Consider the following 18917-nt stretch of genomic DNA (forward strand, 5'->3'; position numbering starts at 1 on the left):
TGACATGAACTAATGTCATTAATATTACTCCTTCTCTACTGATGAAGTGATTTTAATACTGTTAATCTACTGCAATTCACACTGACTGTTACTGTATTACTGAAAGAGCAAGTGTGTCTTGCTTTTGTGATTCATCTGGTTGGAAGAAGTTTCCAATGTGATATGTGATATGTGATCTTACCTTCCTCGGAATTGCATCTAGGTTCTTCCCTGTGGCGACTGTCATGACTGAACTGTCTGGTGGCTTCCCCAAAAGTGACACACTGTCAACACAACACAAATGGACCATTAGCATGGCACAACATGCACGAACCAAAGTGCTACTTCAGATTGTTTTAATGTGTGTCAGTGTGTCTGTACCTTAGCAGTGGGCAGCTGAAGCAGGACAGCCAGAGGATGTCAGTGGTGTTCATAGGAGGAGGAAGCTGAGCTAGACAGGCTAAGAACTGCAGACAAACACCAGTGCACTTCATTCATCCATTCAGTATCATAAATGTCTCTCTGTCACGGAAAGTAAGACACTAATAAAAGTGTAAACGCGAAGTCTCCACTCTCACCTGGATGATGACCAGACTGAGCTGACACTGCAGCAGGAAAAGGAAGCACTTGCGGATGCCGTAGGTTGTGTGTCGTGCCTGGAACAGATTCAGCCAAAGGGAGATTAATTCAGAAATGTGACACCCCCCCCCTCTGACTTACCGAGTGTGTGCGAGGACTCATGTGTGACTCACCTGCTCTATGAGCTTGACCATGCTGACGCTCTCTCCTTGGTGGAAGGTGACGGAACAGCCCAGAGTGTTGAGCTGTCCGGAGAGCCTCAGAGGAGACAGACCCTCAGCTTCTCCGTTAAATCCTCCTCCGGTGGCATAGCCAAACGTCTCCCACGAACACTGGGACGGGTACAGAGGGTCCAGAGCGATGCTGTGCAAAGAGGACATGTACAGTTCACATATGGACCAATCAGGAGTATACTATCCTGATATGGAGAGCTGTTTCTGCTTGATCTGTATGATGCACTGCACTGGTCGTCTATGGGAGAGTTTGGGTTTTCAGTAGGCTTTCCCACATGTTAAGAATCCAAATTTACTTAATGCTATGAGATAACACAATACCAACAATTTATACATTGAAAAAATGTTTAGGGATGTAATGTACTGATGTGTGTATACCTGACATCACTCTGTAGAAACAGGCGGCTGTTGCGGAAATTGGCGGAGCTTCCCAGACAGCATGTGACCTCCCTGTTCTCCTGCATGATCTTCATCATCTCACACATGGCTGTGAAAAAACAAACACTCTAAGTATCAGTGTTACTCTAGGGCAAACACTGACTACATCTAGGACAGACACAGTAAATCAGATGATCATTTCTGTCCATGAAATAGGCCTTACTGGTTGTTTACCCTGACTTTCCTCAATAGAATCCACCTCAACAAGCAACAAACAGCAGACAACACACGTAACACAGGAGGAAGACTCACTGTCAGGGGTGCAGTCAGTGAAGAGTGGCACCAACAGAGGCACATTATCAATGTTCTTCAAATGAGGACGAACCTGGTGGATACCACGAGGTAGCTTGGCCTGAGACAGAGCAGGGACAAAAAACACAAGACAGAAATAAGAAATAATATTTTCAGATTAACTGGACTAATTCAAGTTTGATAATAAAACAAGCAACGAGCAGTACATACAAATAATCAGCTTAAAAAGCAAATGCACTGATAAAGCAAGAGGCAGGAATAAAATCTGACATATTCCAAACTCCAATTCCAAAACTCAGCTGCAAGTCAAAAGCAACACAACATCAGATGCTGATACGTCCTCCATTGTAGGGAGAACTGAACAGTGGCTTCATTGGTTCTAATAAAGGTATTGTTACTCTGTTGCAGTCCTCCAGAAAGCTGGGCACATCGCTGTCTGTGGGCTGGAAGCTGGCCAGGTCAGAGTGGGCTTCCTCCTCTGGCAGCAGTGGACCTTCTGCTTCATCCCGGGAATCTGTGTCACGTATGAAGACAGCTGTCTGATACTCTCTACAACTCACACATTTTAGAACAGGCAGTTTCAGTCTTGTTGATGCTAGATTTAAGGAACGAGTGTCGACATCCACCTGAATTTGAAGAACAAATTTAGCTTTTTTTGGCTTTTAACTCTCGCTCGAGCTTCTGTTCATACTTAATTTGATGAACAGAGCAATGACATGATCACAAGCTGATATGGAGTAGATTTAAAAGAGCCTCCACAGATTTAGCATTGTACTCCTATAACACTGTCAGACTCTACCATGGACTGTCTCACATTGCTATTGAGATGTGCTACATTAGTTAGCAGCTAATGTAGCGTCAAGCCTCAATCAGAGATGTGGAGGAAGCTGCAGGGTAAGCTCTCTTCTTTCTAGCTCACTGTAAACTGGGAGACAAAACTAATATTAACCCGAGTTTGTTCACACACAGGTTTGGTACCTTGGTTCAGGTCTTCGTGCAGGGAGCCCTGACTAGGACTGGATGGCGCTCCATCACAGGGACTGTCTCCATTTGGAGTCAAAGAGATGTGACAGTTCCAGCCTGTCTCTAAACCCATCTTCTCTGCAAAAACCTGCACAGACACAGTCACATAAACGAGTATTCACACTTTTTCTGACTTGCAGTAGACCACCTGTGATATTTTGTACACATTTTCCAACAAATATATACTGTATCTTTTGTAAATTTTCTTCATGCATGTTAATCATTTATTTCTCTTTCATATGCTATTATTGTAGTTTTAATTGTTTTTTAAAATAATTTCTGTAATGACAACAAATACAAGAAGGTGCTGTGACTGAGACTGTGGACTGGAACCGCATGGTGGGAAATAAATATCTATTGTGGTGAATAATGGAATAAACGTGTTGTCAGCACAGACACAGAGACCCCCTTTACACACGGTATCAAAATGTGATCTATATTCAGACATGTTATCTAGATAAGGAAGAGGACACGTTAATGCAAGGTGTAAATGCGCTGTTGTTGTTATGTGATTGGATCTGCTAGGCTACATCTGGAGGTAGTCTGGCTCACACTGTGGATAACGAGAATGCATTAAATATACACAGTTTAAACACAAAGGTAAGATTGGATTGTTTATCATCAAGACAACATATTCGGATACAGATCCCATTTTATTCCAGGTGTAAATGGGATGAGAGCGACAACAGATTAAAAGGCCCATTTCATGTCCTTAGAACAGTATCACAGATATTTCATTTCGGCCAAGATAACCAACTGGATACAATCAAAAGTTCACATGAAAGCTTGTGTGTGTTCACCTTGCTGCGGAGCTCATCCTCCATGGAAAAGTAAACAAACCGGATACAAGCTGTGACCAGTGCGTCGATGAGCCGGACTGTGTCCAGCCTTGCCTGGTACTGGGACGACACCATGCCCATGAAGATCTGCCCACTGAGGGCCTGAACACAGTCCTCACGCTCCACACCCTCACCTATACCCTCTGTAGACACGACAGGGACAATGAAAGGAAAGGCTGTAGTATTATTATTGGTATTATTATTATTGGTATTATTATTATTATTATCACTAACTCATACCATCGGAGCTCCAGCTGTTCCTGCAGGAGTTGTGTTTGATGGGGGTGGTGGAGGGCAGCTCCACTCCAGAGAAGAGGCACGGACCGGGGGCGAGCTCCACACACTTCCCATTCAATTGGCTGGACAATGATACTTGCATGGGTTTGTAGGCAAACGCTGAGCAGTTGCCTGACAGACAGGCACGCTGGTAGAAATCTAAAACCTTCTTTCTGTAACAGGAGAAACAAAAAAATACGAGTTACAAATGGAAAGACTGTTAGAGATTTGGATGAAGTGAAAATGATCAGTGTGACAGATGCTGTACCTGTCTGAGCCTGAGAGGGGATAGATATCTGTTCCATCCCAGAAGTCAGTGCAGGCCTCCAGGATGAGGTCGGCCGAGCCATGTGACAGCATCTGGACGTTATCTATGATAGAAGTGTCACGATACACAGGGTCAATTGGGCAAAAGGAAGAGACAGACGGACAATTAACACAGCAAAGTGCAACAAGTACATAAAAGAAAAGAAGAGTTAGCTCATATTATTAGTGAAGTGTGTGTGGACTCACTGGAGGAGGAGTCCCGTACGAAGAGGGAGATCAGGTGGGAGATGGGAGGCTGGCGTTTGGTGAAGTAATGAAGACGGCGGGAAGTGAACTCCTTGGTCTTCTCTCCAGATGGCAGCTGGTACAGAGCCAAGTGGTTCTCCTGTTTGAACAGCTCCCTGGCACCAGGAGTGAACCCTGATACACACACGCACAGACACACACACACAAAAGACAAGGGTTTCTGTCTTTGTTTGATTAAGGTCACAAGATTAGTTAAACTTAGTCATCCCTTTTTTCCCAATCAAGACTAACAGCGATATCCTTGTGATATCATCAGGGTGATGAAGAAAGTGGCCCCCTACCGACCCCCTAACCTACAGAGAACATGACACACCTGATGGCGAATAGTGCCTCTTGTCACCAATGAACTGGACATCATGTGTAAAATCATGTGTTGTCATATGACCCAAAAAGAAAACCCACCGAGCTGTATCAGAACCCCTAAAAACATTCCATGCTCACCTATGAGCCTGGAGAGCTCACAGAGCCCCCAGGGGACGTAGACGGGCAGCACGGTGCCGTGGCTCTCCTGCAGAGCCAGGTTGGACAGGTGGTCGGAGAAGCGGCAGAGCTGCTCAGTGACGCTGGCATTGCAGAGGTTCAGCATGATGTTGAGGCCCAGCGGCTTGAGGGAGGGCAGGTGGCACTGCCACGAGAGGTCATCGAACTGGATGCTAGCTGGGTTCTGCTGGTCCTGCGACAGGCTCAGCATCTCCAGGTGGTAGTCACAAACAAAGTCCTCGGCCTCCGCGTCTGGGCAGCCCATCCCAAAGTCCTGAACACATACGGGACAGAAATGAAAAGACAACATCACAACGTGGCATAAACCGTGAAGTCAAATCTTCACACGCTTCAGAAGTCTCAGGTCCGGTTTTTACCTGGGCCTGGTCGTCCTCGCCTCCCTCGGTGTCGTGGCTGAAGCTCACGTTGGATCCAGAGTGGTGTTTGGTGCGAGTGTGCGCAGACTGGCAGGAGCGCAGAAGCCGCAGGTTGTCAGAGGAGCGGGCGGTGTCGTGTGACGTCTCGCTGGGCTCGGGCCCCTCCCCCAGCTGGATGGAGGATTCTGTTGGTAGACAGAGCAGAGCCTCCACCTCCTGGGCCTGCACAGTGGTCACAATTAGTCAGGAGTGGTTACAACACTGTGCATTATCAAGTAATGAACACCCGAATTTCAGCTTCTTTTAAAGATATTAGACCACATCCCAACTATAATTATTATTATAGCTAGGCTGTTACTGAGGCTGAGAACTGCCTCACACACACACCTCATCCCTGTCATCATCTGTCTCCATTCGGCAGTAGGAGTTGACAGACAGGTCATCTCTGAGGTCATCCTGGCTGTTGTGAGGAGGCTCCACCCGTCCACTGAAGAACAGCACAGTCTCTGGACTGGGGTTAGGCCATGACAGGATGCCCTGCTTGTCCACACAGCATAGCACCTGTGAACATGCAAAACACGCTTCTCAATAAAAGCCACCATGTGTTTCACCAGATGAACATTTGTGCTGTGAACTAGCAGCAGATGGAAATGTTGAGTTAGCATTGCTTCGTGGAGCTCTGATACAGCTGTAGGAGAGTCAACAGTAAAGAGTGAGGATGATATCAATGAGATCAAATTACAAAGAGCAAGGCTGAATTGCATATTGTATCATTTCCTGTCAATGCCTCATGTATGTGAAGCCAATGTGAATCCAGAACAGGAATGGCAGACTCAGCCAATAACCATCCCAATTCTAAAAAAGCTGGGATGCTGTATAAAACCTAAATACAAAACAATTCAATAATCTGCTGTTTACCAACAACAGTTTTACAAAGTGTTCTCAAGCTCATGTATTAAGATCCTTTATACAATCATGTGTTCTTGCAGGGACACTTGCAGGGACAGTCTGTCCTGTCATTCTGGGAAACATATATCAAAACTTGTCCTTTTTTCTAGAAAACGCTAGCTACAGTGAGTTTACTGAAAGCTAACTTTTCTCTAAATATTGCACTGTAATTACATATCTTTCCCAAATCATTTCGCCTTGTGATACTCACAGTGACTGATCCCAGAGTGTGTAAAAGGCTGGAAGTATAACAGAGTGTGGGAGACTCTCCCTTCAGGACGCCGACCAGGTGTCTCCACACACAACGCAGCATCTCCTGCACACATGAGCACACACACACACACACACACGTGCACACAGAGGCACAGACATATAGATTAAGTCAGAAAACTGCTTCTGCTACACATGAGAGGATTGAGATGTGTCAGTACGTACAAATTACTAAAATGGAATTCAAAAGTAATGAGACTGTTATAAATAAAGCGATACAGCTATTAAAAACAAGCTTTCATCAACGAGGAGGAAGCAAATTGATTTAACAGCTCAGCATAGTAAAAGCACCAAAGCAGCTATACAAACAAATAAATCTTAATCAGCTCTGTGATATAAAGAAAGAAAAAGGACAAAGCGTCTATGCTACAATGCTAGTGGCCCAAGGCGAGGAGGTGAAGCCAAGTGCAAGCCGCAGCATTCTGTGAGTGATCCAAAAAAAAAAAACATCCATGCAGATTTTGATTCTTTTCAGATGAAATCCATGATGACTGGTTCAGCAAGGGACAAACTGTAAACGATCACTTGGCCTTCCTTGCCTCCTCTCTTTATCGGGCAGCATCCAAAATGAATTTTTCTGGCTCTCTGGCCAAGGGCTGGTACATGAGGGGTCTAACAGGAAGCTACTAGCTGTATCCAGCAGCTGTTTGTACAGTAAACATGGATATAGAGACATCACCTTGATCACTCTGATACTGAAAACTGTCTGAACCTGATGGTTATGAAACATGCCAGAGTGGTTTGATTTGACTGAGACTTATTGTATCAGGAGGGAGAAACATAATATAATATACTGCACAAATATCAATGTTACACCACACTGTAACATCCCCCAATCACTCAAGGCTGTAATTCATTTGAAGTAACTGCAACTGGTGCTACAAATAAGGTAAAACGAACCATCCAGACGATGGAGAAGAATGTTAACGCCACGACCATGAGTACTGCGACAGGCACCGATAAGGCGCATGTTGGATGTGATTGGCTGAGTCCAGTCTGTGTCCGGCAGGGACGAAGTTTGCAGATAAAACAAAAGCATTCCCAAGGCTAGCATTTTAAAACGATAACAAACAGTGCAGTGACTGACTATTATCAACTGATCTGCCAAATACAGATGCTGCGCCCGAGTCCAAAATATTTTCACTGCGATTCCAAAGGAGATAAGGAAGGACACGTGGAGAGGAAACCCTTAAAGAATTAACAGCACAGGGACATATCGGGGCTGATTTCCAGTCATGCAGTGCAGGCAGACAAGCAGAGGTGGAGGTCAGGCACAGATTGGAGTGAAAGTCCCTCTCAGGATGATCTCTTCCCTGTGTTTAACACTCGATATGCGTTCATCTGGAGCAATACCAAAGCCAGAGACAAAACACTCATGGTTTTAGAAAATCAGATCGGTGCCAGTCTACTGATTTGCTTCGTTTTCCCTTGAGGACCACAGTCCGGCAACAATGGAGGACAATGATTGAGTTTGGTCAGGATCGGTGAGAGGTTGTGCGAACAGACGCAGTATCCATGAGGTGAGAACATGATCTTAAAGAGACAGAACTGACTGCTGAGATTACATGTCAAAGATGACTGAAAGCATTGGAGCGTAAACTTACATCCAAAGGTGCTCGGTCAAGACGTGTTGACTGATAATCCACAGATGAAGAGTGACCAAAACCAAAGAGTCAAAGGAGAGAAAATAACATGTCGTGCAAGATGAATACAAAACAGAAAGTAAAGTGCTCGAATTAAAGCCAAAAAAACAAAAAGGGTAGTGAACACACGGAGAGTCTGAGAGGTGATCTGAATCAGAAGATGTCCATAAAGATTTCCACGGTGGACAAATCAAAGATGTCATGAGATTGAGGGGGAGGGAGTGGGGGAGGGGAGCGAGAGCTGTGTACGTGGGTTCCAGAGAGGGAGTTGCAAAGGGCGAGGACAGCGAGTGAAGACAGGCGGGTTCAGGTGGAGTTGGGAGCCAAGCGAGTGGAGGACGAGAGGGAGGAGTGAGACAGCGAGAGGTTATACCTGGGAGGAAACCACTTCGGTGTAGCTGCTTAGAGTGTCCTCAGAGAACTTAGCAAGCTGGGGCAAGAGAAGAGTCTAGTTAAAACACAGAGGGAGACCCTGGCTGCGTCTCCTCTGTGTGTGTGTGCATGTGTGTGTGTGTGTGTGTGTGTGTGTTCAGGTTAGACTGATAGGGCTTTTAACATCACTATCATTGCTCCTAATCGATGGTACCAAAGGCAGCACAGGAAAACGTCTGAAACAGCGTACTGTGCAGTCTGTAAGCATTTAGACAAGAGTTTTGTCTTTTTGTCTCTGTACTCCAGCTCAAACACTTTGAATGAAAAGAAGACCAGAAGGAAAACACTGGAAAAACTATGGCAAAGACTGGCTGGCTTTTACCCATAGTCATTGTATGAATGCAAAAACCAATGTGCAAGAATACAGAGCCAAATGCGGTTTGTCCAAATACTTGCAGATCACACTCTACATGTCGTCTGAACTCTCCTGCAGAGTGTGTTTCAATGTCCACTGGCATGTGAGCTGAGCAGCTTTTTTACTGTCTTTAGGATTCTGAAGCTTCATATCAGTGAAGCGTGAGAATGTGAACGTCATAAAACAGAAACCACAACAGTGTAGAGAATATGGTACATTTTCAAAATAAAAGCAGCCTCCCGATTGTACATCGACAATAAACGTAATTAATACTTATCCATGGCAAAGGCACAAATATCAAGGAAAAATGACCAAATCAGAAAATCTGAGTTTAAAAAAAAAAAAAAAAAAAGTAAAAAAAAAAAACCAATAACATTGACAATGTGACGTCACGGAGGCGCAGCTGGTGTAATCTAATCTCTGTGTTAGCATGACTCGTAGTGGCAATAAAACTATTATTTTTATGAAAATAGTACTTTTTTTTTTTTTTACAATGTACAAATAATTAATTATCTCCAGTGATTTCTCTACCTCTTATTCACAACAAGAGATGCAAAACAAAACAAAAGAACAGTTTACACTAAGAGGACAGCTGCTGAAATACAGCCAGTGGACATATGAAGCAGATTAGAGTGTCCATAAGACACCTACATAACATTTACAGATGAATATGTTTCATATGCAATTAAAGCACATGTCAGGACGCCACTGCTGGTGTCGGCCTTGTGGAATCAAATCAAGATACCAGTCTAACCCTACAGCGTGTGTGTGTGTGTGTGTGTGTGTGTGTGTGTGTTTGTGTGTGTGTGTATGAGTTAACATAGAACACAATCCTCCATGTTAGTAACTAAAGCTGTCTTTTCTGCCAGTGCACATCACAAAGTTATAACTGTGTGTGTGTGTGTGTGTGTGTGTGTGTGTGTGCGCACGCGTGTGTGTGTGTGTGTGTTCCTTACCAGACCAGCTGGTGATGCGCGGCTGAACTCGGAGAGGACCCGCGCCTCCCCGAAGGCATTCAGCAGCACCCACATGACAGGGAAGAGCAAGGGCAAGATGGGCAGAACACCCATCAACTGCAAACACGAGTTTGCAACGTTTAATTCCAATAAACTCTGAACTCATTGAAAAACTGCACATTCATAGATTTAAAAGATTATACCTGAAGCTGAAAGAAATTGTAGCAGGTGGGGGTGAGGCTGGGCGCGTCACAAAAATAGCGGACAGTGTTCACGAGCAGGAACGCCACCTAAAGGGAGAGAGCAGAAAGACACCAACGAGGTGACTCGGTGATCCCAAATGCACTGCTGAGACGATTCAGAAGCTCTTCGTTAACTGCTCACCAGCACAACAGGACAGACGAGCTTGGTGATAACCGACTGCACTGTAAACCTCTCATTATCGAGCACTGTGATTGGCCGAGTCAACGCCAACTCCAAACTGTTCCTGTTGGGAAAAAAAAAAACAGAAGACGAGGGAGAAACACATTACTTTTATTCAAATTAATGCATTATAGTCTTTGAATTAAGTTCATTATCATTCAATACACAGTTTTTTCTGTCTTCCTCATAAGGAGCTGATAGCACATAAGGTGCTTGCCAGTCGTGGTTTGTGGTATACAGAGCTGAACATTGCAACATATACAGAATGTGCTGCATGCTACAGAAAATCTATCTGTGTGATGAGTGAATTTGTGCTGCTCATTTGAGGCATAATATATGGACGTTCTGGATAACGAGAGCTGTTATAAACTGTCCCTGCAGTTTACCATTACAGGCATATAAAGAAAATGTTTGCCTGAAAACATTTCTTGTTAAGGTTTGGATGGTTCCCTGTGTGCAAGATTAATGTCCTTTGCCAGTCACATGCCTGTTTAAGTCATGAACTGCAATATTTGTGGTTGTTGTGGTAATAAAACATTTTAATTTGATACAAAACTTTCTACCTCTGTAACATCTGTGCAATGTGCGTAAAGCCCTGATCTACTGTAAGTGACAAAGACAAGTGCTCAATTGTCAGACCCAAAATGACTACCTGACTATGTCCAGCACAGGGGTCCGGACCACTCTGAAGAGACGGTGTTGCTGGGGGCTCTGGGGTCCTCTCTTCTCATTGGCCCGTGGGGAAGGAGGAGGGGAGAATGGAGGGAATAAATCTCCTGGCTCCAACACAATGTGCTCATCATCCTGAGGAGAGAGAAACAGATGAAGCTGTTCAGGTTGAACTCTGTGCTAAGTGATCAACAGTCTCATCGGGCAAACGCTTAGAGATTATGGTTCAGGGTGTTTGGAGGGTCTGGGATGACAGTATGGAGGAAGCCACAACCTAACCGCAATGACACAGAGCAGCTTCTTCCCAAGATGGCTCCAGCATCTACATTTCTATCTAACACAAAGCACTTGAATGAAGGGCAGAAGGAATACACCACGTCCATAAACAACAAACTGCAGTTCACTCGTTTTTCCATCAATCATTTACCAAATGGGAAAATGCTCTAAACACCCATCTTATACAAGCTGTAAAGAGCTGGACCGATAACGTGGCACAATAAGGGAAACATATGAATGTGATGCCTGTGCTCTGCTTGTTCTGTCTGCGCCTGCAGACTCGAGAAATCATATGAGAGGATATGTGAACCTCTCATCCATGGAAGTATGTGTTCAGGTTGATCCCACACAATGAGGCCCCTCTGTTTCTTAATTAGCATCAATACAGCTACACAGCAAACACAGCGTGAGGCAGCGCATCACCAGAGTAAAGGCTAACTGCTCTTCACTGCACGCTCTGCTGCAGCTGTCCTCGGCTGTAGCTACTAGCTGCTGTTACCTAATTAGGCTAAGCTCATTTTTTTGAATGTTTTTAACTATAATTCTGGCTATATCTTACACGTTGTACTTAGCGAACACACATGGCGTTTCTCAATGTCTGCAGGTCACTTGTGAAATATGAAAGCTATCCTTTATCGCACGATCACTTGAACGCCTTGTGAGCTCTGTGGGTTCCATATTTAACTTAACAGTCCCCTCTGCTGTATCTCCCCACCACAGCACAGTGCTGATATCCATACATAACTGTAATATTTACTGAAAGAAATATAATAAACTGTAACCCTGGGTTTTCTTTTTTTTTTTTCTTGCTTGTGCAGTTGGTTTTCTCACAACGTGAGACTGCCTGGCTTAGTGGAAATTTTCTTTGACACGACTGTTTCATATGTAACTATTTACCTCAGCGGTCAACATGAATTATTTACTTGGCAGCAGGACTGAGAAGAGCACGCTTTCTGTCCGCTAAGGTGGCAATAATTCGAGGCTATGAAGTCAGCTGCAGGATCATGAGTGTCAAGGACTTCTATTTGTAGGATTTAGATTTCATAAAACAAAATTCAATATGTGTATATTCATATATGTGTATCTACACACACACACACACACACACACACACTCACCTTAATGCCTCGGAGGGACGCAAACGCCTCTTGGCCAGGTCTCAGAGCAATGACGTCTCCCTCCACCAGCAGACTGACAGGCAGGTTCACCAACTGGGAGTCACGGTAGGTCCAGTGAAGGGACCACGATGGGGACGTGGGCGTGTACAGATCAGGGTATAGAGATGGAGACCACCGAGCGTCGCCCACACAGCCTGACAGATGGTCTGGAGTAACAGGCAGAGAAAGTGAGGCGTAGGGTGAGAGAGCGTGAATGTGGGGATGATTTCATGTACACTGATTAGTGTAACTTTGGAAACGCACACTGCCGTAGTTTGATGCATCATCTCTCAGCACTGTCAGAATCTGGTCAGTGCTTTAGATACAGCATGCGACAGTCTAGCATCACTGTCCAAACATTCAGCGCTAAAGACTGAAAAATGACTTGAGTGAGGGTGCTGGTGGCTGCTATTTATTTGTTTGTGCTGCTCCACGGTTCACTTGCTTCCAACACCACGCATGAAGAAAACGTTCCAGAGTAAACAGAGAGCAGCAGGTCATTTTCGACAGCTGCTGCATCCAGAGCTGTGCAACAGCCGCCATGAGCTTGATCTCGCTGATGCCAATCAATTCAAAAACGCCTCGATCAGCCATGACAGCACTCTCACAGATCGACCCCAGACATCCCTGCAGTTGACAATTAATTATACAGTCAACCATTTCATTAAGAGACTATTCACATTTACTTCAACATCCCCTGCTGAGGGATGGATATCAAAATTCATTACCACACAAGGTCCAGCGGTGCATCGTAATGGACTGTGGTTTGGTACCACATATCAGGGCTTAAGTAGCTTATGTTGTCTGATCGGGTTTCAATTAAAAAAAGTTGTATTTTCAGGTTCTTTTATTGGCATCATTTTTGTTAATTCTGTGATTACAAGTTTTTTTTTGCTAGGCAATGGAAAGGTAATGAAAATACACAGTATTTCTAATAGTATTTGACAATTCAACTAACAAACAACAGTTCAGCAAGGAAGCTGCAACCAATCTCATTACAGACATCACCACAAATGAGATGAAAAAAAAAAAGTTAAGTGAGGAGGAGTAATTTTCCCAAGCATAAATAAACAGAGATCATCTCTTACAGGAAGTACAAATCCTTTACATTTCCAGTTGCCAGCCAACAAGCCTGACTCACCACTGAGCTGTGTGATGATGCCCTTGAGGCGGCGGACCATCTCACTCCTCTTCAGCCTCTCCTGACGTCCAACCAGCAGCAGGTTCAACAGGAAGAGGAGGAGGAGAGCTGCGGCGTTCACCAGCTCGATACCAGAACTGTGGAGGTGAAAAGGAAATCAGGAATTCAGTCTCAAACAGGTCCAGAAAAGTTCATTTGGAGCTTCGCGAAACATTTCTAACAGGAATTTTAAGTGATGCCCGCTGAGAAACCATCACTTCCACAATCACAGCAAATGCATCCAAATTCAAACCAAATGGGTGTTTAAAGTGGCCAGTTAGTGTACTCGTTTAATCAAGCTGTGTGTGAGAAAGAAGAAAAGTCCAGGCGAGTGTGAGATCGCCTTGGCACACAGCAGCACGGCCGCAGCTGGTGTTTGTGTCGCTGCTGATTAGTCACCATTTCTCACTTCTGTTCATCTTCAACATGTTGATTATTTTTCAGGGGAATAATGAAATGAAGCGGACGCGTAGATGAGCAAAACTGTCCTTAGCTTGTTCTTTTTAACTGACAGAATTAACAACTTTTGCCTCCACATTTTCACTGTTATATATTGGGGGGGGGGGGGCTGTTTTTACACACAATGAACCATAACTATAGCCAGTAGCAAGCCTTCTGAGTCTGATCTGGTATAATAATATAATATAATAATAAATACAAATGCTAAACGGCTGCATAAAGGTCCGATGCTGCGCACTCAGGATCATAGATGTTCCACAACAGGACGGTTCACCTACCTGCCCTCTGGCTGGCTGCCATGGCAACAGAGGAGTCCCAGCACCACCAGGAGAGTGAGGGCAGCTCCCGGCCAATGGAGACAGGAGTGACGGTTGCCATGGTAAAGAAAGCTATTCACCCACTGTTCCTATGAAAACATGAAAAGACAACACGAGGCATGAGCGAAGCGCCGTGCAGACTGTTACGTAAGGCATCGAACATGTGACGTGTATTTAAAGAACGATTAAGGAACTGTGCTGCTATTAGTGGATGGATCAGGGCCATGTGGAACACATCGCTTTCTGTGTGTTTTCACGCGTATAAGGACTAAACATCTCCACCGGGACGTGACGACGACAAAATTCAAATCTTATCTGACTTTGCTCATTTGGGTTTAGGGTTCGATTGACAATAAATGGCATTTTAGGTCAGGGTGAGGATTAAAGATTCAGGAGTGACTGTACTTAATCAAAGAGCACTGATAGAAATGTGCGTGTGTGTGTGTGTGTGTGTGTGTGTACCTGTGCAGAGGCTCGTCTGCGTGCACCTCTTTGGTGCTGCTCCAGCAGGCTGCTGAGCTGGTCCCGGAGCTTCACCAGAGCCTGGCCAGTCGACAGGCCCAGAGTCACGGCATTCTCCACCTGCAACAACACAGACTTTCTTCACCATTCCTCCAACTTTGGTACAATTACCATAACTGCCAGTCTTCACAATTTGAAGTCTTAATCAAATTATTTGTTTGTAGAATTTAAGTTCAGCATCATTGTTCTGTGCCCTGGGCCCCTTTCACAAACCATCCTGAAAGCTGCGCCTGTATTCAGCATTTCTGCAGGGTTCACCAAGCTAAATTTGAGGCTTTTAAGGTTGTTTTCATATCACATTGAATGCAATTTGATACCTGTTCCATCACGCCAATGTGAAAGCATGGTGGAAAACCAGAGGGGATGACATGACCTTGAGTTATTCTTTATTATATCACATTATTTCACTGCATCCAAGCAGTATATAACAATTATTTCCAATGATATAATTAATTAAATGGATGCAACCTTCCACACTGATACAGCAAGAAGCATAAAATGCAAGGTTAGCTACCAATTCATTAAGCAATTAAATGTAATTTATGAAAGCTACTCTGAGCTGAAGAGCCTCTGAGATAATGTAGCTAGCAGTAGTATCAGTATTTGCTGCAGATGTCGTGGTGCTGACTTAAAAAAGGACTGAGCATCCTCTTTCTTTAGAGGAAACTGAATTCAGAGCTTTTCGATTACTGTCAATAAGCCTGGGGTTGTCAGCAGTAAATCAAGCATGTTCTCTACAGACATTTGGGCTCCGAGGTACAGCCAAGGAGAAGAGAGTGTCTGGTCTGGTGATCAGGATTCTATCTATCCATCTACCCATCAGTGTGCATCCACTAAAAGTCTTTGTTTTTGCCGCTGACAGGCTCAGATTGTTATAATAAGTGTCTGACAACATTATGGAAAGGATCCTTGCAGAGTCAGACCTTTTGTCACTTAACCAGAAAGAGCTGTTACATCGCTCTCACCACAGCCACCAGACTCCATTCACAGAAACAGTGATTTTTATCATCGTAAAACACACTTCATTCAAAACTGACTAAAACTCACCAAAACCTTCTCAGTTCATCTTTTCACTGTTCCAATAATCATCATCAATTCTGGTTTGGCTGAGATAAACCCTTAATTCACAGAGTGCGGAGAGAAGTGAGATAGAGGGCGGACATCAGAGAAGCAGCGAAAAACAACATCTGGAGCTGGAATATTTTCCTAAACTAACTCAGGAATTATTTTCACCGGACATTACGACAGGAGAGACTTAAACATGCCGAATCAACTGATTTTCCTTGTTAAAAGTAAATAAATAAATACAGGATACAGCTAAAAGATGGTTTGATCTGACCTGCACGGCAATTCATAAATACTCTTTGGCGGCATGTGGGTTCCAAACAAGCAGCTTTCACAAGACCACATATACCTATTTATCTATAGATATTTAACTTTAATTAAACAGGACAACCATCAATGGAAAAACATCAATTTGGCCTTATATTTGCAGCAGATTTGATCTGTAAAATGTCAGAAAAATAATATATCCAATTAACAATAATATAAAACAGAGAAAAGCGACCAATTCTACTGAGAAGCTCGAGCCAGAGTATGTAACTGCTTCACTTAGAGTACCCCGCTGCCTTCACAGTGTCCAACACATTCTAATTGGTTCCTCAAATTATGCAAGCTTAGTGCATGCTTACACAGAACAGCTGCATAAAAAAAGAGAAGGACATGTTTATAACAGAGGAAGGGAAACAGCCAGATCTCATATTAATGGGAAAGCAACCTTTCCCACTCCCCATGTCACTGCGAGGATGTGTGCGTCTGCAGAGGCCTGCGCACGCACAAACAGAAAGACATACACAAATATGAAAGCTCACACACACTTAAACACACAGGGTTCAGCTTTCAAGCTCCACATCCCACACAGCCGAGCTATAAATATCTCCCCGTTTTCCCAGAGTAACAAAGCCTCAACAAAAATCCTCCAGACAGACGTAAACACGCAGAGACACAAGGAGCCTTAGTAAAGCGTAGAGCACGCCTACATCCTGAGAAGGATCTGGCTTAACCTTGGATGATCACCAGCAAATCGGGGGCATTATAGCAACGCAAACACTACTACTGCCTCCAAAAGACATGCCTCAGCTACAGGATATCTGACTGACGCTGTCGCTCACGCAAACAAGCCACAAACTGACTGACACAAACAAGCCAGAGACAACTTACGCTGCTCTTCTTCCTGAGGCAGATCTTTTCTCGCATCTTCAACACCATGACAGCCCTGCTCTGCTCTGCTCTGCTCCGCTTCACTAAAATCTGTATTGCTGCTGCTGGGCTACAAGGGCAGTCTCTAACGATAGCTGTGCTACGTGACGAGAATGGTTACATTTCAGAAACCAGTTCTCAAGATATGAATTAACTGGAGAGGGAGCCTGCTCATGTCTGCAGTTAGGAGAGACCTGGAGATGCTGCAAAACCTCACCCAAATTTCCCTCGTCACTGGGCAGCAGACAACAGAGCCCAGCCTCAGTGCACGCTGCCAACTGGACTTTAATTCAAAAACACCAAGTCTGGCGGCCTCTCTGGCGTGAGCCGAGCCTCATTCAGTTCAACGCAGTTCAGCAGCTGGCTGGGACACTGAGCAACAAAACCCTGACTACACAGGGGGGTAGGAATGGGTGGGGGGAGAAAAAGAGGCTCTTTTGATGAGAGGAACAATGCCAACCTGCCCTGTATAACCCTGATTTGGCTATTTTCCACACTTGCCAACACGCATATTTTTCAGTGATGGGGGGGGTTTGTATTCGTAGAGAAGATGGGAACAAAAAAATGAAGAGAATTGGTTGATATGGTTGAAATCATAACCACAATATCACTCTATGAACAGGACTTAAGATTCCGAATTAAGCCAACACAGAGAAGAAGTCTTTACAAATTTTTGGTTTTTTTTACATTTTCAAGGCTCGATCTGCTGAGGAAGATTGTGTTGACACAATCAAAAGCTCCAGAACAGCCACTAAACGGGACCTTATGATGAGTTTTTATAGCAAAATACGTATAAAGTCATCAAACTGTGCCAATGTTAGCCATTACGTCAGACAAAACATCAACTCGTTCTGTTTGTTTTTCATTAGTTTGCTTGGAATCCGCTGCATTTTATGAAATGTTGGCTTTGATACGGTCTTTAAACAGGATGTAGAATTTAGTGCTTTTGGACTGAATTGCATTACACAGAGAGGAGATTCTGTTATTAGGCCTGCCATTCCCTGATAACTGATTTTCTGTACTGTTTAGACCTTTCAGGGGGCATTAATTGCTGTTACGCAGTGCCTGGTGCTCTGATTTGACTGGGGCAATTCCACTTGCCAGCAGTCAATCCCAAAAAATGGGCCGAACTTTAAATTCAGTTTGACTATGTCTCCATCTCTGACTTCCTTCAGAACGAGGGCATGCTCCTGACCGCACCGCTCTGAGTTAATGATTGGAGAACACAGCACATACGTGACAACACCACGATAGATTAGGTGAAAAGTTCTTCTCTGAGCGTGTTGAGCAACAGGCGGGCGAGTGGCAGCCATGTTTTCCGTTCCTACGTGTGTTAAGTTGACCCAGCGGCGCCCTGTTGTGAAATGTGAAACGTTAAATGTTTAACTAAAGGCGCTTGATCTTTTGACCCTTCGCATAGCTTCAACAGAAATAAACGAAAATGATCAGCGACAATTAGCGTTCACGTGAAAAAGTGAAAATGTCAGGATGGGACTTAAGAGTGACACTGTACTTAACAATGTGGACCATCTGCAGACAGCTGAGAGTGAAATGATTACCCCTTACAGCATGCTTTAGACAAAGTGCTCTTGGAATCTGAAACAGCGTTTGAAGCCTTGTTCCTGTGGTGGAATCAATGAGGCTGTCTGACTATTTCTGAAACCAACAGTCTAACATCCACGCCCACAGCACGCAGTGACTGTCCAGGTATGTGGAGGAGTGAAAGGAGGCAGGGTTGAACTTCTCTCGAACTCTCCATTTTCATTCTTTACGCAGCTACTTCTGTTACTTTTTGCGTGTAAAACAGAGCGCAGCACCGAGTGCACATCATTATGGCCATCTGAACAGCTCATTGTGTCTCGGCGCTCTCCACGATGGCAGACTACACGCACCGCTCTCAGAACAGCTACGAACACTTTGCCTTCAGATGTGGTCTTACAACCCAGTTTGTTGAAGCACACGGAGATCTTTACCACAGTTGAATGCACACACAGTTTACCCG

General features: G+C 44.3%; 1 protein-coding gene across 5 annotated transcripts in view; it reads right to left on the reverse strand.

The window, feature by feature from the left end:
- tmem94 (transmembrane protein 94) overlaps positions 1-18917 on the reverse strand; it is a 28897-nt gene that overhangs the window by 6390 nt on the left and 3590 nt on the right. Inside the window, exons 1-27 of one of the 5 annotated variants that reach the window (XM_076759580.1) lie at positions 16877-16999; positions 14597-14716; positions 14096-14223; positions 13320-13456; positions 12140-12345; positions 10729-10880; positions 10038-10140; positions 9857-9943; positions 9654-9770; positions 8284-8340; positions 7872-7901; positions 6209-6313; positions 5437-5610; positions 5050-5271; positions 4634-4946; positions 4133-4306; positions 3888-3990; positions 3584-3792; positions 3305-3486; positions 2460-2592; positions 1880-1995; positions 1482-1581; positions 1170-1278; positions 732-921; positions 558-635; positions 361-446; positions 182-263 (exon numbers count right to left, since the gene is read on the reverse strand). In XM_076759580.1, coding sequence (XP_076615695.1) covers positions 182-263; positions 361-446; positions 558-635; positions 732-921; positions 1170-1278; positions 1482-1581; positions 1880-1995; positions 2460-2592; positions 3305-3486; positions 3584-3792; positions 3888-3990; positions 4133-4306; positions 4634-4946; positions 5050-5271; positions 5437-5610; positions 6209-6313; positions 7872-7901; positions 8284-8340; positions 9654-9770; positions 9857-9943; positions 10038-10140; positions 10729-10880; positions 12140-12345; positions 13320-13456; positions 14096-14223; positions 14597-14716; positions 16877-16924 — 3561 coding nt within the window. In that variant the 5' untranslated portion in view covers positions 16925-16999. Of the gene's footprint in view, positions 1-181; positions 264-360; positions 447-557; positions 636-731; positions 922-1169; positions 1279-1481; positions 1582-1879; positions 1996-2459; positions 2593-3304; positions 3487-3583; positions 3793-3887; positions 3991-4132; positions 4307-4633; positions 4947-5049; positions 5272-5436; positions 5611-6208; positions 6314-7871; positions 7902-8283; positions 8341-9653; positions 9771-9856; positions 9944-10037; positions 10141-10728; positions 10881-12139; positions 12346-13319; positions 13457-14095; positions 14224-14596; positions 14717-16876; positions 17000-18917 lie in introns of those variants that run through there. The other 4 variants (XM_076759581.1, XM_076759582.1, XM_076759583.1 and 1 more) reach the window with 4 other exon arrangements.

The sequence above is a fragment of the Chaetodon auriga genome, chromosome 20 (assembly GCF_051107435.1).
Source record: "Chaetodon auriga isolate fChaAug3 chromosome 20, fChaAug3.hap1, whole genome shotgun sequence".
In the NCBI taxonomy this organism is placed as follows: domain Eukaryota; kingdom Metazoa; phylum Chordata; class Actinopteri; order Chaetodontiformes; family Chaetodontidae; genus Chaetodon; species Chaetodon auriga.